Source organism: Canis lupus, chromosome 23, assembly GCF_048164855.1.
Source record: "Canis lupus baileyi chromosome 23, mCanLup2.hap1, whole genome shotgun sequence".
Lineage (NCBI taxonomy): Eukaryota > Metazoa > Chordata > Mammalia > Carnivora > Canidae > Canis > Canis lupus.
In genome coordinates, this window is record NC_132860.1 from 26,168,012 (window position 1) to 26,190,441 (window position 22,430).

Below are 22,430 nucleotides of genomic sequence, written 5' to 3' on the forward strand. Positions count from 1 at the left end.
TGTTATGTGTGTGTGTGTTGTAGGTCCCTCCGTGTCTTTGTACCGTGGTCTGCTTCTTTGTGTGTGGGCTTCTGTGTCTGCTGCATTTTTCTCGTGTTTATTTCTGTTTGTTTCTCCATGCTTGGAGCTATATGTTTGTGGGTGGGACACTTGGTCCCTTGGCTCAGGCAGCTGGACCCAGGAGAAGCCTGGGGCAGGAGGGTACTACAGTTGGAATCCCGTTGCACACAATAGCACCTAATGATTGTCAGGCACTTAGTGGGGTGGAAGGCTGTACCAGAGATGCCAATTAACACTGATAATGAGTCAGCGACCTGAGGCCCAGCAGAGGCTGAAAGTGGGTCCCCACTGGCACACAGGCACATGGATGAGCTGGCTGGGCCAAAGCCCAAAATTGCCCCCCAGCACCAGGGGGGAGCCATCTCACTGACTCATCTCCCAGGGAGACCAAAGCCCAGGCTCTGGATAGCAAGAAGGATTGAGATCAAACTCCAGGATGAAAATCTTAAAAGGAAGGACTTTTATTGACTTGGCAATGAACAAGTCATAAGTGTTATCAAGAGAAGAGACAACAGTGACACAGCTTTGCTCTTGGGGGCTACAGTCCGAAGGGGTGACTTATGGGTGCCAGGGCAGGTACTCCAGAGTGTGGAACCCACAGGCAGGATGAGGCAGGGAGGGGTGCTCCTGGAGAAGAGTCTAGAATTGCCACCCATCCCTGCATTGGTGGGTGGACACCGAAGAACTAGGGCCATAGCTCCAATGGGTGAGCTGGGCTGGGGTATGTCATTCCTCCTCTGACCTGTCTACATGGCTCACTTGTCCCCAGCCACCTCCAACACAGCCATCTTGCCTCTCACCTGGGCCAGCTTCCTCACTGGCCCCTCTAATTCAAAACCCAAAGCTAACCATTACCCTGCTTACACCCTTCCTGGCTTCCCTGTGTGAACTGGGCTTCCGCTACTGGGCCCTTCCTCCAGCCCATCATGACTTCCTGCTGTTTTTCATACTTTTGCTTGTGCTGGCTTTTTGCCTAGAATCCCCTTCCTCTCCTCCCTCACCTGGAAAACTCCTATTTATTTTTCAGGGCTAAGACCCAGCATCACCTCCTCAGGGAAGTCTCCTTCTGGTCAGCAGCCCCAGCAGGGGCTTTCCTCCTTCCCTGCACTCACCCCATAAGGCCCATTGCCTTCCTCTAACAAAGGGGAGGGCAAGGACTGTCCAGTCCACCTCCTCGGCCAGGGTGACAAGCACAGAGCAGGGCACCTGAGGGCATCATCAAGGAGGGGTGGGATCAGTGAGATGGCTCAGTGGGGGCCCAGGGCACACCAAGTCCTGAGAATGACATTCTTCGGCAGCCCCAGCACTACTCAGGTGGGGCAAGGCTGTCACGGCAGAAGTAGCTCCAGCCTGATAGCAGACCAATGGGTGCCTGTGGGTGCACCCAGAAAGCACTGGTCGTACCTGGGTCCAACCAAACATCAGAGAACATGACAAAATGCATGTGCAGAAGCAGGGCCTGGCTTCTGGTCCCAGCCGTGAGACCTGCCAACTGTGTGACCTTGGGCAAATTGGCACCCTCTCTGGACTTTGGGTTCCCATCACCCGTTTGTTCCCCCAGACCTCCGTTCTTTTTTTTCTTTGACAGCGTCTGTGGGGCAGCCCTTTATTCGTGGCTCTGGCTCTCAGATCTACAGCACTCTCCTAGCCCCCTGGGCTTCACAGATGCTAGTCCAGAGTACCTCAACATGCCCTGTCTTTTCCCCTTCATCCTGCCCCATCTCCACAATGGTCCCTTCATCAAACTGCCTTCAACGAAACTGCATAAATGTGTCATCTGTTTCCCCTCTACAAAACAGTGTGAGCTCCTTGAAGGATTGTTGAGGTGATTAAAAGAGATAATTTGAAAAATATAAGGGACACTCTGTAATTATTAGTTCTCTCCATCTAGCCCCCAGACTCCACCCTACTTGGAGTTTTAAGATGACTGAATTCTCTGGCGTGGGAAAGATGCCTGCTTCTCTCCTCTTCTACCCAATCCCTGCCCAGCCCACAGCACCAGGGAGCCTCAGCCCCTGTGCCACCCAGAGCCCAGTTCTGAGCCTCTCGTGCCCCTCCAACCCAAGAGCCCGCCATAGCTCAGCCCAAAGGAAGCTAGCTGCCCGTCTATCTCCCTGTCTGCTCCCTCCATGCCATGGCCAGTGAGGCCGTTGTCTCCTACCCATCACACTCTCAGCTCCACTGGTGTCTTCAAATCCAGCCCCCTGCCTCCAATCCCAAACTTCCAGGAGGACAATGTCTCTCCTTTCCCAGGGAAGGGAATCTTCCTGCCTCCAGCTTCCCACTGCCCAGGCCACCAGGAAAAGTGCGCTGGGGCTCAAACTTGCCCACGCTGAGTGGGCTGAGGCGTGTCCTTCTTTGGCTCCTCCATGACAGCTATAGCTTAAAGAGACTTCAGGGAGTTTACATCTAACTTTTCTGCTAGGGAAGTCTCATCTGCAGTTTCCCTAACCAGGCTGCCCAGCCCCTCTGTTCACACCTCCCTGCACCATGGACAATGGGACTGCCCTGCCCCCTCTCATTGAGCCAAGCTGGGCTTCCAGGATTCCTCCACTGCCCCAGCACTGTTTCAGTACTAAGAGCCCAAGGAGGGAATAGAGGAAAAGCCTTGAATGTTAGAAAAGTAAAAACCTAAAAATGCATCTGATGCAAAGCTGAGGCCCCTCCTCCCTGGTCCCACTCCACTGCTGGACTCCTCTCCATGGAATTTCCATTGCTTAGGGAATAACAGACTTCACAAGTTCTCAGGAGGAGTCTCACAGCAGGCAGATGCTCTGGTACAAACTTCAAAGGCAGCATCTGAGGCCTAGGAGGAGTAGAAATGCCCAGGTGCAGGAGGATGGCTTCATGCCACAGAACTGGATCTCTACTTTGAGCTCTCCATCTGCTCCAGAGGCTGGACAGAGAGAGCCCTTTTAGGCCAGACACACCCCTCTCTGTGCTCCAAGACTTGCCATCTCACTCTGGATCCTGCTATGTGATGCTGAGTCAATCATTACCCCTCTCTGGGCTTCAGGATTTGTATCTATAGAAAAGGACTGGGCTGGGAGTCCCTGAAACTCTCCTAGTGGGGTGCAGGAATGGCCATGTCCAGCATCTCCATGTGACAGCCTGGATCCTGGTTAGTCCGATCTGAGCCTGAATACAAAGACACCATGTTCCTCTAGGGCCCTCACTGACTAGAAGGGGGTCCTAGAGTCTCCTGAGGGAAGCCCAGCCTCACATGTGACAGCCTCTCCAGCCCTTGTCTCTATCGTCAGACAGATGGGACTCAGGAGAGAAAGCGTTGAGTATCCAGACCTTGGGCGTGGCTTTGCTGGGTCAGCAGAGCAGGGGCATGCGCCTTCCCACACATTCACTCACCCAGGCCTTTACACTGAAACACAGATACCCCTATACATGGAGATACACACCCACATACAGTTTTATTAGAACATATGTACCTAATACTGTACACAGAGGTGCCCACACTCACTTACACATAACCATTTACCAATAATCAGCTATAAAAATGGACACTCATATATTCACACATGTGAATATGTCCACACTTTTATACACTGACCCACACACTCTTATACTTTCACACCCATATACATACATGTACAGCTGGAAGCTCATATTCCTGTTCACACACACACACACACACACACACACACACACACACACAGAAACACAAATAAACCAATCGGTCTTATCCCTCATCTCAGGATCAAGCAAATCACAATCCAGTAGAAACCCAGACTCCAACTGCAATGTCAGTCTAGATCTGTTTCCAAATCTAAACTTGTTCTCGAACTGTGAGGAGAAAATACCTGTCTGTCTTTGCTATGTGGGGTCCAGTCCCTCCTCAGTCCTCCTTCCTCCCTATGCCATGTCAGCAGTGCCCTCTCATCCCGGCCTCAGTGGGAGTGGCGAACGATGGGCTACTCTTCCTCTGCCCTTCATCCCTGCTCCTTGCCGAGCCCCTTCCTCCCTCTGGCCTTTCAAACACAAGGATGATCTGGGCTGCCACCCCGCTGTGACAGCAACCCCTGTTGGAGACAGGTGGTGTTACAGCACAGCTCTATGGTACACAGTCTTCACTCCCCAGGCTGGGGTAGAGGGGAGCAGAGTAGAGGGAGGAGGAAAAAGAGGAAAAGGAAGAGGAGGAGCAAAGTACTGGAAGTACCACGGATGAACTTGAGAAGTCTCAGGCTGTTTTGTTTCTCCAACCCTAACCATTCAGCCCAGACAGCAAGATCAATCTTCCCAAAGTCCAGCTCTAATCAGGCCCTACCCCTGCTCCAAACTCTTGGGAAGATCCTGGTGGGTCATGATAAGAAGTCCAAATTCTCAGGGTGCCTGGATGGCTCAGTGGTTGAGCATCTGCCTTTGGCTCAGGGTGTAATTCTTGGGTCCTGGGGTTGAATTCCATATCAGGCTCCCTGCGTGGAGCCTTCTTCTCTCTTTGCCTCTCTCTGTTCTCTCATGAATAAATAAATAAAATCCTAAAAAAAAAAAAAAGGTCCAAATTCTCAGCCTGGAATTGGTTGTCTGGGGTCCGCCTAGTTCACTTCTTAGGCTCATACCCCAAGGGACTCAGTCTTTGCCTTCTGTCCCTGAGTCAGGTCTTTTTTTTTTTTTAATATATGTATTTTTTAATTAATGAATTTATTTATGATAGACATAGAGAGAGAGAGAGGCAGAGACACAGGAAGAGAGAGGAGCAGGCTCCATGCCGGAAGCCCGTTGTGGGACTCGATCCCGGGACTCCAGGATCACGCCCTGGGCCAAAGGCAGGGGCTAAACTGCTGAGCCACCCAGGGATCCCGAGTCAGGTCTTTTTAACTCTGTTCCTCTGCTGAGATGTCTAGTTGTATCTTGCCTGTCCTTCAATACCTGGCTTTTGCCATTCATGGAAAGAGCAGAAACTTTGGGAGTGGGCAGACATATGCTCCAAAAGTCACCGGCTGAATGCCTCTGGGCAAGTTATTTCCCCTCTCTGATCCTCTGTTTCTTCACCAGAAAACAGCAATCTCTTGGGTTTGTGGTGAGGATTAAATGAGATCATAGATGTGAAAACAGTGCTCTGGAAGCTGTAAACTTCTGTGTGAATGTGTGAAGAGTCCTAATTATGGCTTAATCCCTTTATCCCTACCCCCACCTGCCTTGCCCAACACACAGCAGCCTGAGTGGTCCCTGAGAGAGGGATCGACACTTCTCCACCTTTGGGCCCTGCATCCCCCAGACCCCTCCCGGGCCTGTTCCCAGCCCACCTCGGCAGCAGGGTGCGCATTTGGACGCAAGGAGGCCAGACTAAGTATGCTTACTGCAAATTCATGCCAGACTACAACTCCCAGAATGACTCACAGATTGTTCTGGGTGTGGCCACTGGCTTAACCCCTTCCTCTTTGAGCCCTTTCCTTCATTGTGTCCTCTGGGGGTTAGTCCCTGGCCAGTCAGGGCAGCTTAGGGAGGTGGTCACATGTCTCTGAAGGCCCTCAGCCCCTCCCACAGAGCAAACACTTCTCACCATTCCCACCACAACTCCATTTCAGACCTCTTTGTGTCTCCCACACGATGACAGCTTCTGGGCTCTTAGCTCTGGTCTCTCCTTCTCCAGGCCCCCACCAAATCTTTCTAAAAGTGTAGGTGAGTGTGGGTGGTTTATAATGGCAACAGCTAACCTTTATGAGCACCTGCTGCATGCCTGCCACTAAGCTCTCCACTTCCAGATTCTTCGCAGCCATCCTGCCAGGAAAGTATTAATATTCCCACTCCACTATTCACACGGGGTTCAGAGAAGTTAAATAGCTTGCCCAGAACTACATAGCTACAGCATAGTGGTGCTGATATTTGAAGCTCCACCCATCTACCACCTTTTCTATTCTATTCTCAAAGCCTGGGGTGGCTCAGTTGGTTAAGTGTCTGCCTTTGGCTCAGGTCATGATCTGGGAGTCTGGAGCCCTGGAATGAAGCTGACATTGCCATCGCCATCATCATCAGGCTCCCTGCTCAGCGGGAGTCTGCTTCACACTCTCCCTCTGCTCCTCCCCCACTTGTGCACTCTTGCTCTCTCTCAAATAAATAAATTTTTTAAATCTTAAAAAAAAAGAGTCAGAACCCAGAAACCTCAAGGTCCACGTATTTCAGCAACTACACTGTTGGGAAGTCCTCCCAGATGCCTGACTTAAATCCCTTCTGCTGCACCAGGCCCCAACTGCCTCCTGTTTTTCGGGGAGGGCAGTGAGAAGGGTGACTTCAGGGAATCCGAGAAGTGGGTCACGTCACTGGGGACCTGGCCTTTCCCAGGGAGCGGGCGGCCGAACAATGGGAGATAAATGTGTTGAAAACATCCGTTACTAAATATATCAACTTCCCGAGAAGATGGGGGTGCTGACAGGGAGCCTGTGGCCCCTAACCTTGAGGCCACAATCTTGTGGCTCAGAGAAGCTGGGGCACTCAAAGCAGCAGACAAGGCTGTTCTGGCTGTCCTGGGGGCTGGGGCAGAGGGGGTGGGAGGCAAGCATGGAAGGGGGCGATGTCTCATCCTCTCAGACAAAGCTGCCAAGCCCAGGCTGGCTCATTTGCATATTATTTTGCATTCATTTGCATGCCACTTTCTGGAAGGGGTTCACATTCAACTGCTGCCTTTCCCCCATTTTCAGGGTCTCTGTTCACTGAAAACGCCATTCTTAAGCAAGGAGGAGCCCTTCAGCAGCCCTGATGGGGTGCTGGGAGAGCAAGAAGTTGCAAATTCCTAACAATGCCTACATGTTAAAGCTGCGGGGGCGGGGGGGGGGGGGGGGGGGCACCTAGGCTATGGAAAGTGCTTCTTGTAGTCTAAGTCTAGCCCCAATCTTCTCACTTCTCTGTCTCTGTCCAGGCCTCCTCTTACCCTTGCACTTTACGCTTAGGCCACTCTGAACTCCTCCAGTCCTCACATAAACAAAACCATACTTGCTCTCAAGACCTTGCACAAGGCTTTGGCTCTTCCTGGAGCTGTCAGTTCTGTCTGAAGAAGTGACTCTTCCTTCTAAGGCCAGCCCCAATAGCCTCTCCTCTTAAAGACCTTCCCCAGACACTGGCAGAGGTTGGGGGGGGGGGGGGACACTGGGCCTTCCTCCATGTGACCATTGCTCTGTCCTGCTCCCCACAAAGCTGGTATGTTTGGTTGGGTAGCATGGCAGTAAATATCTGCTGAATGAATGAACGGATCGTGATCTCCCTTCTGTCTCTCTCAGCCCCTGCCATCCCCCTCTCCCTGGATGACATCACTCACCTGCAGGAGGGGCAGAGCTGGAGAGGGCCTGTCTCTAATTCCCCTTTCTGTCCTGGAAGACTTCCCCCTCATGGCCACAGCCCACTCTCAGAAAGCCAGGAGATTCCACACTCCTCTGTGCTGGTAGGAAGTTCTTCCTATTGTCTATCCTCACTCCCTTTCTTAGCTATTATTTTTGGAGAGGGGTCAGGGACCACTCCATCTCAGTTTTACCATATGTGTGGGAATAAAGGCCCACTCTCTGCCCAGGATGTGTTCATACCACTCCTGAACCATTATGCCCCAGCTTGGCCCTACTTTTAGTGACCCAGGATGGAGAAGGGACACAAGGCCAAGTAGCCAGGCCCTATAGAGGAGTCCAGGACAAACATAACACTCCAAGGGAAAGGTTGCTCAATAGGAAGGGGATGAGCAGCCCCTCCTAGGGGGTATGTAAGCAGAACTGGATAGATCCTAGGCAAGTTGCAGAGAGGAGTAAAGCTACTGCTAGAACGTGGCTCAGATGCTCTACATGTTCTCTCCCGCTGGGAGGCTGCACTGAGCCCAGGTGTCCAGCCCTGTGCTGGGAAGCACGAGGAGATGGCTCCTGCCTTAGAGGAGCTCCTTGGCTAGCTGGGTAAGGACCTCGCACACAGAGGCATCATGGGGGAAGGCCGAGTCTGGGCCACAAGCTTGATGCCATACTATCAGGGAGACTCCTGGGTGGGTCACAGAGTCAGAAGGAGGGGAAACTGAGGAGGGCTTTCTAGGGGAGGCTTCCTATTCAAAAGGTTTTCCTTAGCAAACTAGTCCTATGAAGAGAAGGCCAAGCCCCTTCACTTGGCATTTGAGAGTCTACAGAATCTGGCCCTTCCTGTCTTCTCTTCCTCCTCTCCACTCCCTTCTTGCTCCCACCAACCCAAACTCTTTCTGTCCCTTGATCACATAGCACTTTCTCACATCTACCCACCTTCATGTACTGTCCCCTCTGCCCCTCCCCACACAGGCTATTCCCATCTATCCTTCAAGGTGCAGCTCAACTGTCTCCTCCTTTGAAGCCCTGGCTTGGTGCGGGCTCCACAGTTCATGGGGCTTCCCTCTGCACAGCACTGTTCCCACTGCAAGGTTGTATGTTTCCACTCCTGCCTCTCTCATCAGACCAGCAGTCTCCGAGAGCAGGGTCTGGGGCTGTGTCCATTCTGGTCCCCCAGTGACCAGGCCAGCAGGCATTGAGCACGCATTGCAAAGTTGCTGTTGAGTGAATAAATGAACGAATAAGCACAAAAATCCAGGACGGGAGCATGCTGAGTGGGTAGGTTGTATAGGCCGGAGCAGCAGGAGCCAGGGAGTGCAGGCCTGACTTGACAGCAGGCCGGCTCAGGGTGAGACTCCCAGGCCATTAAGACTGAAGGCGGGTACTGCTGGGCGCTCTGCCTCCCCTATTTGGCTAGATCCCAGCCAAGCCATCAGCAGTCCCTGCGGACCCGAGGCTAGAGTGGGAAGCAGAAAGAGAGGCAGGAGCTGTTTGGTGGGCTGGGGCAACTGGGGGCCGCAGAGAGGATAAAGGCGATTAACCCTCACTGAGCCGACCCAGCTCAGGCCACCAACAGGTCCCCTGCGGGGCCTGAGGAAGGAGACTGAGGCTTGCATCTGATGAAGAGCTTCAGCCCTGGCCTTGTAGCCAGAAGAGGTTGACAAAGCCACAGCCTCAGTTTCCCTGTCTGGGAAAAGGCGACTCCATAATTTCTAACCCTCTGCACCTTGGCTGGAAACCCTGTGGGGTCCTCTTCTGCTACCTTGTTGGCCTGAGCTTTCCAAGAGCTTTTCCCTCCAACATCCTGACACTCCGAAGTCCTGTCACTGAGTCCAAGCCCAAGTCACCTTGATATTCCCCATCTCATTGTCTTTCCCAATTTCTTCCTTCATCTGCTCCCTTGGTCCACCAGGTTCCAGACTTCCCTGATGCCCACACTGGCCTGGCCTCCACCTTGTCTCCTTGCCCCATCTTTCTCTTCCAGTTCAACCCTGACGGTACCACTGAGGCAGCTTTCTAAAACCCAAACCTGATTCTGTCCCCACCACAGAGAATCTTCTCAGGCTCCCTAGAGCCCTCAGGATAAAGCCCAAGAGGTCTGGAGTTCAAAGTCCTATAGGATGTGGCTGCTGCTTACCCCTTCAGCCTCTTCACTGCTCCAGGAACATGCCCCATCCCCACCCAGGGCCTTTGCTTGTGGTGCACCCACTCCACCCCCACCTGTTAGCTTGATCTTGATCTTTATACTTAATTATTCTCAAGCTATTTTATGTCTAGGAAGCTTAGGAGGCCCCAGAGGGCAGAGCCATTATTGCCTATTTCTTTTCTTCATCTCCCCACAGGGTGCAGAATGAATTGTCCTGGGCTCACAGAGGTGGTCGCACATTCAGCCACCCCCGCCCTGCCTCAGTGGGCCACAGTGTCCCAGCTGTGTCTTCAACCACCAGGGGAAGGAAACATCCACCTACGCACAGTTGGATGAATACACACACAGATACACACATACACATACACCAGCCACACAAGCACCAATATACACTCATGTCCACCAGCACCATGATCACACGCCCACACCCACTTATACTAACAGACATCCACATCTACACACACACGTACACACACAGCTCAACACTAATATACACACACTAGCAAGAACACAAACATGAGTGTACATGGAATCAAACAATACATTCAAGATTGAGTCACTCTTTTGCAGATGTAGGCACACATATTAACATGCATGCCAACATACAAACTCAAACTAACACACATACACACCTATACACAATGTAACCTGCACTCACACGTATAGAGATGAACACTTTCAGTCACACAGGATTACTCACACATCCTGACAGGCTGCTGCACATCCAACCACCAAGGACTCCACAGACCCCTGCCCACCCCACATGCCACCTCGCACATCACACATGTACACACATACACATACCTTCCTGTGCAGGCACAGATTTGCACCTCCACTCACTTGGAGACACACATGTCACTTGTCCCTGACGTTGGCAGCTCTCGGATGGTAGAGGGGCACTTCCACGGAACCCCCCATTCCACTCACCTGCACAAGTACCCCCCAAGTGTGGACACACATGAGGCTGGTGCACAGAGGCCTCATTCAACCAGCCATGGCTCTCTCTGGGACAGGTGTTTTGGGGGTAAAGTTGCCTAAACTGGTGGCTATGAATCCCAATCCCATGAAAGGCAATGCCCCAGACCCTCTTCTGTTTCAGTGCCACTTACTCGTTCATATTCATGTTTGTTTTCTCCCTCCCTCATTCTCTCTCTTTCACACGTGGGAGTGCGGGCACATGGACAACACACCACACACAACACACACACACACACAACACACACACACACGCACACACGCACACACGTGGTCCCAGACGTCTCATCCTTCTCCAGGGTTCTGAATCAGTTTATCTCAGCCCCCCAGAGCTCCTTGGAACTCCCTGCAGACCTCCCCTACCCCCAGCCCTTGAAAGGATAATTAGGTTCATTACCAACCCCTCCCCCAGCCCCTTCTATGGGACCCTAGCCCCATCACCCTCTAGGTTGATGCCAGACACCCCCAACGCTGTGCAGAGGCCCCCAGGCTATAGTCCAGCAACCAGCACCCAGGAACAGGATCGATCCTCCCACGTGGCTCAGCTCCACGCCAACCCCGGCTCCTCACAGGCACTCCCAGGACCCTGGTTCATGGTGCTTCTTGCAGCCGCTCACCCAAGCCTCCAGCCCCTCAATAGTACTCACGGCTCAGCCGGTCGCGCTGCCGGGTACTGCTGGCTCCTGCAGAGGATGGAGTGGCCGCATGCCTGCCCCATCGCTCCTCATCGTCTGCCTCCCCAGCCAGACTAAGGTGGCACCTCGCCCTGTCCACCCTGCCCGGGGTTCCAGGCAGGGTGCCTGGCCCAGTAGGCACGGGAACCAGGAGCGGTAGCCTGTCCCCAACTCAGCCTGGACTCAATACCCCAATCTCGTGCTGCTGCTGCCCCAGTTGCTTCCACCTCTCCTGCTGCCACTGCCTCTGCCGCTAGGCTGGCTCTGGGAGGAGGTTGGAGCAGGTCTGATAATGCAGAAGGGGGAGGGAGGAGGGAGGAGGAACAGAGAGGCCCAGACAGAGAGGGAGAGAGGGAGGGAGGGGTAGGGAGAGACTCTGGCTGGGAGAGGAAAAGAAAGACTCTCACACAGAGGAACGGACAGAGACCGAGAGAAACAGACAGGAAAGAGAGAAATACATGAAGGAGAGAAGAGAGAGATCAGAGCCTCAGAGAGATCAAGATGGAAATATAGAGAGATCAGAGAGGCATAGGGAAAACACACACAGAGGAACAAAGACAGAAAAGAAAAGGGGGGGAAGCAGAGATGAGAGATAGAGGAAGAGAGAGAGAGAGAGAAGCAGAGGATGCCAGGGAGGTATGAGGATGGATTTACACAATGCAGAGTACAATGGGAGCTGGGGATGAGGGGCAAATGGATGAGACCCAGACCCTGCGGTACCCCATTATAGAGGCCCTCAGGATCAAGGGACACTTCTGCATCCTTCTGAAGTATGGCAGGGCCAGGCCTCCAGGCAGAACCAGCTCCTCTGGGCTCCCTTACAGAGTTTGTATTATGTCCTGGGGTGCATGGAGCTGTGTACACAGGGGCTCTGGGTACTTTTGCTAATGGCCTTTGGACTCAGCCTTGTCACAGAGTCCACTTTTTAGTGGCTCTGTTTAGCTGGGGCACTGTGGGACCTGATGCTGAAGCATGCACTTTTTTTTAAATTTTATTTTTAACTAATCTCTATAACCAACATGGGCTCGAACTCACAGCCCCAAGATCAAGAGTTACATCCTTGGGGTACCTGGGTGGCTCAGTGGTTGAGCATCTACCTTTGGCTCAGGGCATGATCCTGGGGTCCAGACCAAGTCCCACATCAGGCTCCCCACACGGAGCCTGCCCCTCCCTCTGCCTATGTCTCTGTCACTCTCTCTGTCTCTCTCATGAATAAATAAAATCTTTAAAACAAACAAGAGTCACATGCTCTATGGAATGAACCAGCCAGGTGCCCAGAAGCATGCACTTCTACTAGGAGTTGTGGGCACCCAGGCCACAGCCTGCCCACTTGGTTTTCACTGTGCACAGACTATCTGCATGAGAGAAAGCCTGCTGGACCTCTGCTCTGTTGCCAGAGAAGACTCCTCAGGAGGGAGCATTAAGCCAATGGAATGGGCTCATTTTAGCAATGGGACAAGTAGGGAGCTGTCTCACTAGAGTCTTTGGACAGAAAAGAAAAAGCTCCACACTTCGAGGCAGGAAATAGGGGTTCAATGCTGGCTCCTCCACCAACTTATTCATTCATTCACAAACACCTACCATTAGCCAACTTCATTAGATGTGACTCAGACTGTTCTTTGCCTTGGAGCAGCACCCAGTCAAGGTGTGTGTGTGTGGGGGGGTACAACTTGTAGTATGATGGAAGCACAGTCTGTAGTGCCCAAAAAGGGCCCCTGACTTAGTCGGGGGTTGGTGAGCATTTCTGTAGGAGATGATACCACTGGGTCTTAAAGGGAGGGAACCCAGGAGAAGGGGGTGTACTCTAGCCGACAGGGACTAGGTGTAGCCCTCACCAATAACCTCACCTCTGACCTGTGGCTTTGGAAGTTTCAGGAAAGAAAATATGAGGGAGCTTTTGCTTCCCACTGTGGCTCCAGAAGGTAGAATTTCAGACCTCTGAAAGCTCTGGCCACACTGTTTTCTCAGCCTGACTCATACCTGGGACCTTCCTACTTCATGCCTGCCAGCTAGGAAGGCATTTTTCAGGTCCAGAAAGCCCCTACCCTGGACCATGTCCAGGCTTGGCCTCTCACAGTTCCCCTTCACGCCCCGAAGAGCCTGGCAGTAAGAAGCTGAGTCCGAGGTGTTTTTTAAAGACACTGGTTTAAAGGAGGGCACCTCCGGGCACAGGGGAAGCAGGTGCGTTGAGGCCTCACCTACCCCTTAGCCTCCTCTCTGCCCTCCCACTCTGGAAACGATGGTGAAGGCCTCATCTTCAGAAATCTCCTGGGAATAAACTCAAGCAAGTCAGGTAGGAGGGAAGGTCTCCTCTCATCCTACTGCCACACCAGACTCCACAGCTGACCCAGGAGTAAGGAGTGTGCAGGAACGAGGCACAATATCCAGGACTCCTGGGTACTCAGGTACTCCAGGACTTAGAGCCCAGGCAGGTGGAAGTTCAAATCCCAGCTCTGCCATGCACCCTGGGCAAGTCATTTAATCTCTCTAAACTTCAATTTAGTTTTCTCATTCAAAAGGAGAGGTCACAATTTCCAAGCTCAAAGAGTTGTAAAGCTTTGGAAATGCCTGTCAAGTCCGGGTAAAGTCTTCCTCCCATCTCCACCCTGAAGAGGTGGACTGGATGGCGCTGAGAGGGAGTAACGGCCTCAGATGTTGGGGTAGGGGCTCCTGTAGCGCAGTGCCCGGATGGCGGGGCGTGCTTCTGCAAGGGGAGAGGGCCAAGGCGTCCCTCCGCGGGCGCGGCAGGAACCGCAGGCCCCGCCCCGCCCCGCCGCAGGCCCCGCCCCGCCGCAGGCCCCGGCCGCTCTCCCGGGTGCTGATCCGGGCGTGCCGCGCTCACGGGCCCTGGCCCTGGCCCTGGCCCTGGCCCCGCCCCCGCCCCGCAGACACGGGTTTTCGCTAGTCGGGGGAGCTGGCGGGAGGGGAGAGGAAGCTGGGAGGCGGGGGGCTGCCCAAAGGGACGGGAGGACGCAGCCTCTGGGATCCAGCCTCCGCCCTGCGCCCACTGCCTCGCGAGCACTGCAGGCTCCAGCTACCTCCTCGCTGCCAAAGAAGGCGGCTTCTGCTCAGAGCCCTCTCCCGCCCCCTTCCTGCGCGGCTGCTTCCCTCCCACCTTCCAGACGGCCCCTCCTGCGTCTCTCTCGCTGGCTCTTCCTCCCTTTGCCCCCTCCACATGGGTGCTCCTCGCAGAAGCGCCGGGCCCTGTCTCTCCCCTTTCTCCACCCCACCGCCAGGGAGCTTGGAGCCTTCCCCTGACGCACTGACTTCAGCGACCCTCCAGCCCTCCGTACAGGCTGCCTCCTGGGCATCTGCGGGGCATCCCAGAGGCCCCTCGCACTCAAATATTCAACATCTAACCTGTCTTTTGTTTCTATCAAAGGCATTAGCAAAGTTCTAATTCTGTCTGGAAACTTCAAAGTCGCTTTGCCTCTTCCTTCTCCTGCACTTCCTATGTCAACTCTGTCACTGTCAATTGTCCCTCCGTAATTCTCTCACATCTGTCCACTGCCTCCATCCCTTGGGCCCAGCTGAGTGCACCCTCCTCTGGTCTTTCTCCAGCCCCCTGCCCCAATTCAGCTCTATTCCACTCCACCCTGCACGGGGCACTGACTATCTAGCTGGTCATGTAACCCTTTTTCAAAACCCTTGCATGGCTCCCCAGCGCCTTCAGGATAAAGGACAAGTTTCTTAGCCTGGTATTTGAAGTCGCTCATGTTCGGCCCTGACTAATCAATCTCCATCCCCTGCTCCACACAGAGCAAGGTCTATTCCCTAAGCACAGGTCAGTTCTTTCTCCCTCCTTAACTTGGTGCCGTCTGGTTCCCAGCCTCACTTCCCTCTCCTCTTGCTTTTCTCCACCCATCCCAAATCCTGGCTTAGCCTCCTTGGATCAGCTCAGCACACACCCTCTCCTCACCCACAGGGGACAGGGTAGGCAGGAGGGATCTGTGGGTTCTGGGCTGAGAAGCCTTTGGCTACCTCCCTCTTCCCACATCATCTGTCCCACCTTTCACCCCTGCACAGGATCACCTCATTTCCTCTACTGGATCACACTTTTCTCAAGGACAGGCCAAGTCCTATTCACCTCAGCCCCAGCCCCCAGGCTTTGGGTGGCCTCACCAGGTATGAGTGAGAAATGTTGAGGGAAATAGGAAGGAAAGAAACACAGGTGAATATGGAAGGGAGACAGTGCTTGAGCTCAGGGCAGGATCGCATCAGAGCAAGTCCTCAATAAAAGGCTGCATGTGGATGTGGGGACACAGGTGGTTCCCACTGCCCTACTCTGTGGGAACCCGTCCCCACCCTGACCCAAGGGCAGGCTGAAGCCACAGAGGACCCCTCAGCCTTCTCGGGGGAAAGGCTGGTAATTGACAGAACATGGATTTCACAGAGGCTCGGCCTGAAAACCCCTGGGTGACTCCCTCTGGCTGGGAGCCAAGATGGGCCCACATCTGGGTCTTGGCAACTGAAGCCCAGGGGTGGGGGGAGTGGGAAGCTTGGAGCCACCTCACAGTGCTTCTCTGCCTTCCCCTTAGCCAGGAAACTGCCACTTGGGACTCTAAGGACAATGGCTCCTCTTGTCTTTGTCAAGGAGCCTGGCATAGCTCCATGTCCTCACACTAAGCACAGACCCCATCACAGCACAGGTGACAAAGGAATAAAAAACTACAAAGGCTCCAGAACAGCTGTAAGGTGGTGTGGTTTCTTCAACACCTCAGGAAGATGGCTTTGGGGACCCAAAACTGAGGGGTGAAGCACTGTGTGGGCCTGCTTCATGTCCAGGATCAGTCAGAGCTGCCCTATAAAAGAAGGGGTGACCTCACACGGGGGTAGTAAGCTCCCTCATTGGGCAGGGGAATAAAGTGGTGGAGCAGATGGCCAGTTCAGAAAGGGGTGAGGCAGTCAAAATTCAGCCCCTCAACCCGGAACCCAGTGACCCTGTCTCCGTAGCCCTGTAGATTTCGGGGGGTGGGTGCTGAGCTGTCCCATGGAGGGTGAGCTTGAGATGCACAAAGAAAAGGAAGAGAGGGAAGTCAGCCTGGGACAGAGGTAGACCAGACGCTTTGAAGTGTCTTCTGCCTAAGGTCGAGGTCATCTCCAGGAATATGGCTCAGGCACCACAAGGTGTCAGAGCCAGTGGAATCCCATTCCTTATGGTGCAGGGGGGGAAACAAGGGGGCAGAAACATGCCCAGGCCACACAGTGAGTAAAAGGCAGGGCGAGCACCAGCGAGTCCCGGCCACTGCCCTACTCCACTACCTCCTCTTCTTTGTAATCTTCCAGCTCTCCTTCCTCCTCCTCACTTCTTCCACCAGGCACAGGACTAGGAAAGAAGGCTGTGGATACAGTCCGTGGTGGAATTTCAGCAGGGATAGGTCAAAACAGAAGTGGCCCCTGGGGCTTCACACTCTGGGGAAGGTTTTGCTCTCCCTGGGGTTTTGGCCCCAGCTCCCTCACCTCCACCACCCTCCAATGCAGCAGGATCCTCCTCCCAGGGGGCCCTGAGCTGCCCACACAGCCCTAATCTACCTCTTCCCCCTTAACTCCCAGCACCTGAGCGGGGGCGGGAGGGGGTGTGACTCAGTGGGATAAAGGCAGCTGCTATATTTGAATGATTACATAAGGCAGGAGGGAGGCAAGTGCACTGTGCCTCCATCAAGGTCGGTAGACAAGCTAAGGCTGGGCACAGGAGCCAGGGTCTCCTCCCTCCAGCACACAGCTCCAGCCTGGGCTTGGACAGGTGGAAGGTCCTATGAAGTCCTGGGATTTGTGAGCTTGCTTTGCTGGACTGTGAGGGAGGTCTTCCCTAGGGCTGACCACACAAGAAGGGCTCTGTTCCCTCTCCATCTTCTTAGAAAAATACCCTCCCCTGGCTTCAGATCCTCCCCGTAAACTCTCTCCAGAAGGAAAGACAGAACTGAAAACACGGTCTGTTGCTGATTTAGAAAAAGAGTTCCTGCTGGGGAGGACACTAGGCATGAAGCTTTGGCTCACCTGCGCCATCTGGGAAGGACCTGTGTTCCTTCTCAGCCACACCACTTATTAGTCACCTGACATTGTCAAGTCCATGCCTTGGTTTCTTCACCTATAAAATGAGAATATCTTCCTCATGGGGTTTGTTGAAAGGATTAAATGGAAACACATGCAAAGCCTTAGCCCAGGAGGTGTGGGTACTTCATTGTGGCTTATCAGCATTATCATTTGCATCATTTTCATTGCCAACACTAGGACTGGCTGGAGACCCTCCAGGCTGGAAGGACCCCTTTGCTCCAGGGACTACTGACCTGGGTCAAAGGTGGGAGACCAGAAGAGAGAAGTGATGTCTAAGTCAGGAGCCCGGCTAGATGTGCTGTGTTCCCCTAAGCAAGTCCCTGCCCTCTCTGACTCTCAATCAATAAATGAACCCTCAGCCAATAAAAGACCCAAAGTCCCCAGCTCTGGAGCTCATGTTTGCAAGAGAATCCACCACCCCCCCACCCCATTGGAGATTAGTGACTTGTGTCACTGGAAGCTGGGATGCAAATACAGATGGTCAGGGTGGGTTCTTGGGCTGGTATGAGCTGGGGGTGGGTGCCAGCACAAGGCTCATCTCCTTAGAGCTGCTTGGCAGTTCCTAGGGGACTATGGGGGGCCCCTAGGAGGAAGGCTGTGCCCACCCAGGCTGTGTTGCCATGACGCTGGTCTCCATGGTGCCAGGCACACAGCCCTCCCCTTGTCCAGGAGGGACCGGAAGTGACAGGATCTGGAGGCTCAGGCCCTTGGGTACCCTCAGCCTGTCCCTCTGTCTCCATCAGCCCCCCTGAGATCCCCCCTTCCTGAGGGCCTCAGGAAGGAGGGCAAGGAGGAAGCGTGGTTTCTACCTCTTTTGACAAGAGTACTTCAAATGACTGAGGCGCAGGGAGAGACAGGGGTACAGAAAAGTGAAGGATTGAGAAGCTGAGGAGACAGACGGAGGGAAGAAGGGTGGGAAGGAGGACGCTGTAGTCAGGGAGTGGGATGTGCCTCCCAGGCTGACAAGTGGTGGGAGGGCTGTCCAGCCCATCTCTTTGGTCTCAGTGTTTTGAGGTGTTTGGTGGTGGGAGGACCGAGTGGAGGAGGAGGAGGAGCAGGGTGGGGGCAATTTTCCTAGAGAGCTTTATTGTGGGGGCGTTCAGACACGTGCCATATGTGTGTGTCTGCGCATCTGGAAGCGCAGGCTGAGGTGTGCAGGCACCACATGTGTACAGGGCATGAGTGTGTGTGTATGTGTGTGTGTGTATAGCATGTGTGCGCCTGTGCCACTGTGTCTCCAGGGTGATAAATACAGCAGTAAGAGCTGTAACCAGGGCAGAGAAAGTACGGAAATTTCCACAAGCTGAGAGTGGCATGGGAGAGGGCACACGTTAGGGCTGGAGCAGCTTGGGCTGCTGACCAGGGCACCCTGATCTGGTAGCTCTTCCCTAGCTGGGGGCAAGTGACCTGGGCATATACACACGGTATAGAGGAACAATACAGAAGAGCTTCCTGAAGGAAGTGTCATACTGGAGGAGAGGTTGGGAGGTTCATGTCAGTCGTACTTATGTGTATATGTGAGACAGACATTCCCCAGATTAAGGCCTGGATCACACTTTGGCCACAAAGCTAGCTAAAGGAATAGGAATTATTCTTGTTCTGGTGGGGGAAGACCCCAAGGAGCCCATTTGACTGGGATGTGGTTACATTTAAGAGACAGGAAAGGCAAAACCCCAACACTAGAGGCATGGGCGACAGGCCCCGGGGCACTAAGCTGCACTCACAAGTGGCTGCTCACTGCAGGGTCACGTCACCTTGGCCCTGGTTCATGCTGGTCCCTCTTCTGAAGACACCTTGCCCTCTTCACTCCACCTGCAGAAATCTGCTTATCTTTGTAGTCTCGTCTCCTTCTGTGGAGGCTTTCCTGATCGATACCCCTACCACAAGGGCTTCCCCACCCCCAGCACTTACTTATCTGCTTCCCCTCAGTGTCCAGTAAAGCTCTGCCCACAGTAGGGTTGAAGAAGTGCTTGTTGAAGTAAAATATATTGGGCCTGGAGAAGACTCTGGATGCTATGTCTCCCCAGACATGATTGGGAAGGGGATTGTCAAGGGACAGTGCTAGGTACTTCACACTTATTAGCTCATTTAATCCTCCCATTAGTAGGTACTATTAATATCTCCAAAGTAGATGAGAACAGGGAGGATCAGAGACCTCAGGATGTCAGCCAAGGCTCCAGAGCTTATAGATGCGAGTGTCGGCATCTGCCCAGCTGGCTTTCACACCCATGTTTTTCCAAAACAGTGAGCTGTGGGCAGGGGGCTCGGGAGCCACCGGAGCATGGGACCAGATAAGAAGGCCTTAGCTCCAGGCCCCCTTCCAATCCCTTGGTTCTGGGGGAAGGAGGAGGCAGGGCCCATCTTCCTCATCAATTTCCTGCAGAACCAGGGGTCTCCCAAGGCCCAGAGGCCCTCAAAGCCTGCTGAACACTTTGCAGTCTGGGCAGGTTGAGCAGGAAGGAGGTGGCAGAAAGAGAGAGAGAGAGAGAGAGAGAAAGGCATCCCTCCTGCATCACCCAGCCCTCCCCCACTTCCCTCCTTCCTCTCTATCCCCAGTGCCCTCACCACCCAGGCTGATTTGCCACAGCCTTCTCTCCCAGGGCTCAATGTGGTCCCCTGTGATCAGGCCCAGACTTGGGTCACCCGGTCCTTCTCTCCCAATACCTCAATCCACCCCCAGCCCAGCTTGCACTCATCCCTACCACGTGTACCTGGCAAGGCTTCCAGGTTTCAGGGCCATCTTGGGGGCACCTCCTCCTCCAGAAAGCCTCCTTCCTCTCCAAGAGCTGCTCACCACCTCTCAGCAGGTCCAGCTCGAGGCTCCTCACACATCCATCTCTCCCCATCCCCCTCTCTGCTCCCACCAACCCAACCTCAAATAATATGTGAATAAACCACTCAGGGTCCCAAGAGGCCCCATTTCTAGTAGTCCTTGTCACCAAGACCAGTAGAACCTCCTGCCCTAATCCACTCATCCTACTGTTGTCATTGCCATAATTCATTCAGGTTGAGGCCTGGAGGCTCCTGTTGTAATGTCATCCCTGGTCCCAAGGGAAAGCACTTTAAGTTATCATTAACTCCTTCCCCAGGGGATATAAGGGGCCAATTATAAGTAAAGAGAGCACAGTTGACATCAGGAGGGATATGGAGGTGGGAGTCCCCCTCCCCCAAAAGTGGGATAGTAGAACTGATCTCAGTTCTGATTCAGGAGAGCTCTGTGACCTTGGGCAACTCACCTCCCTTCTCTGAGCTCTTCTTCCTCTGTAAGGAGGAGACAGTGCAGAGAGCACAGGGGCTCTGAGCCACAGTGGATACTTAGAAAAAGGCTGTTCTCTCCACCTGGCTCCTAGATCCTGGGAGTCCAAAGCACTTGGTGTTGCCTTCCAGAATATCACTAGCCTTGGAGTCAAAGGCAGGGCCAGGTCCCACCCCACACTCTAACAGAACAAGGCCTGGTCTAGGACAGCCACACCGGGGCCTCCAGAACCTGTTCTGGGACCCGCTACGTTGAGCTATCCGTGGCTGCCCCCTGGTGGCCCATTTCAGTCACTGCAACCAATCCCTGAGCCAGGGCCGGGACACTGGCAGCCTAGCACTGGGGCATTTCCGGTCTCATCCACCCTTTCTGGGCCTCAGAACTAGCTGGTCAGTCCAAGGTCAGATCCAGGGAAGAATTCCAGCCCCTGAGCACTTGGACAACAATCTCGTCCTAGCTGCAGGCAGAGTGGTCAGACTTTCAATCTGTCAGCCTAGCCTGGTGCACCCCACCCAGGGCAGGGTAAGCGTGGGAGATGCAGGGGCATAGCCCCAGCCTGTGAAGCTGGCCAGGAAACCCATTCCGCTCTGGCATCCATCTCCCCTTCTCAAGAGACCGGAACAAGGAACCTGGAGTTCAGGTCCCTCAAGACCCCATCCACACAGGGGCCTGCCCCAGGGCAGGATCACATGAATCACAGGTCACGTGACCTATCTCCACCCCACCCCCCCTTTGCCCAGCCCCTACTGGCTGAGGCTAAGGTTGGGAGGTCAGCCCTTCTGCCTGCTGGGCCCCTGGAGAGAGGCCATAATGAGGCTCTAGGCAGAAGGAGGAATGTGGTGTCTGGCACCTTCCCAGGGAGTCCCAAATCGGTCTCTAAACAGCTCGTTATCTTCCCCACTTGCCAGGGCCTCGTCTTGTAGGAGACAAGTAGGCAGTGCCCAGTGAGGGCAGCTTCCTGGTGTAAGGTAGGGCCAATCTCTGGAAGGGCATGCATAGGGACCAAGGGACACCTGAGGTTCTTCTTCCTAACTTAATAGAGCTCCTGTGACTCTGTGTCTCAGAGTGGCTGGTGAGGGGCTGCCCTGAGCCACTCACATGCTACACCTAGGCCCTGGCCCAGACTTTAAACTGCAGCAGGGAAAGGGGCTCGCTCCAGCTGGGGTCTGTCTTGGCCGGGGTCAGGAGCAAGTGGCTAAGCAGCTGAAGGCCCAGGTCCCCCCACCTTCACGGAACTAGGCACTCACTCACCTCTGGGCCTCCTGAACTCCTGTCCCCTCCTATACCAGGACACCTAAAATCCCCAACCAATCACAGGCCTCAGCAACATAGGATAAAATATACAGATATATTTATATTATCAAAAGGCCCCCAAAGTGGGGAAGGGACACCAGGCAGCCTGGGCCCTCGCAGTCTGCCTAGACTGGAAGGGGTTCCTGAAGTCCCCCCGGGCCCAGCTCTAGGCTCCGGAGAAACTTACCCAAGAGCTCCTCCCCATCCCAGCTAGGTGTTCCTGCAGAGCATCCACTCTTTGCTGTTCTGGACTTTGTGACAAGGGGGTGGGCTCCCTTCCAGCGGGGGCCCCAGGGCCTTGGGCCTCTGCAAGGATGGTGGTCCTCTAGAGTTCCCCATTGACGCCCATCCCATGTCTCCAACCCCTCAAACTCAGGGTGGGTGACCCTGGAGAGGGAGCAGGCCAGGCCAGGAGGGCTGAGCACCTGGACAGAGCAGATGAGGGGTTCCTCCTCAGGCAGACCCTGCTGCCGCCCCAGGACGTGGGATGTTGGGGGAGGGGGCTGCGGCTTCCTCATGCGCCCCCTGCTGGTTCACACCAGGCACGTAGGGCGTGAGGGTGTCTGAACAGGAAAGCTTCATGGCGGCAGAGTCCCAGCGGCAGGGGCTGGCTCCTGCGCTCAGACGTTGCGGAGGAGCTGTGGGAAGGCACAGAAGCCCAGACTCCATAAGCACCCTGTGAACGTTCACAGGGG

The 22,430-nt window shown here is 54.2% G+C and overlaps 2 protein-coding genes across 7 annotated transcripts in view; both read right to left on the reverse strand.

The window, feature by feature from the left end:
* The window catches only part of PDE2A (phosphodiesterase 2A), a 92,706-nt gene extending 81,301 nt beyond the window's left edge, over positions 1 to 11,405 (reverse strand). The window contains exon 1 of one of the 2 annotated variants that reach the window (XM_072794469.1): positions 11,106 to 11,405. In XM_072794469.1, coding sequence (XP_072650570.1) covers positions 11,106 to 11,176 — 71 coding nt within the window. In that variant the 5' untranslated portion in view covers positions 11,177 to 11,405. The remainder of the gene's footprint in view (positions 1 to 11,105) is intronic. The other variant, XM_072794471.1, reaches the window with a different exon arrangement.
* A 10,371-nt stretch (positions 11,406 to 21,776) lies between these two features.
* The window catches only part of ARAP1 (ArfGAP with RhoGAP domain, ankyrin repeat and PH domain 1), a 65,287-nt gene continuing 64,633 nt past the window's right edge, over positions 21,777 to 22,430 (reverse strand). For all 5 annotated transcript variants that reach the window (XM_072794476.1, XM_072794474.1, XM_072794475.1 and 2 more), the window contains one exon: positions 21,777 to 22,373. In XM_072794476.1, coding sequence (XP_072650577.1) covers positions 22,356 to 22,373 — 18 coding nt within the window. In that variant the 3' untranslated portion in view covers positions 21,777 to 22,355. The remainder of the gene's footprint in view (positions 22,374 to 22,430) is intronic.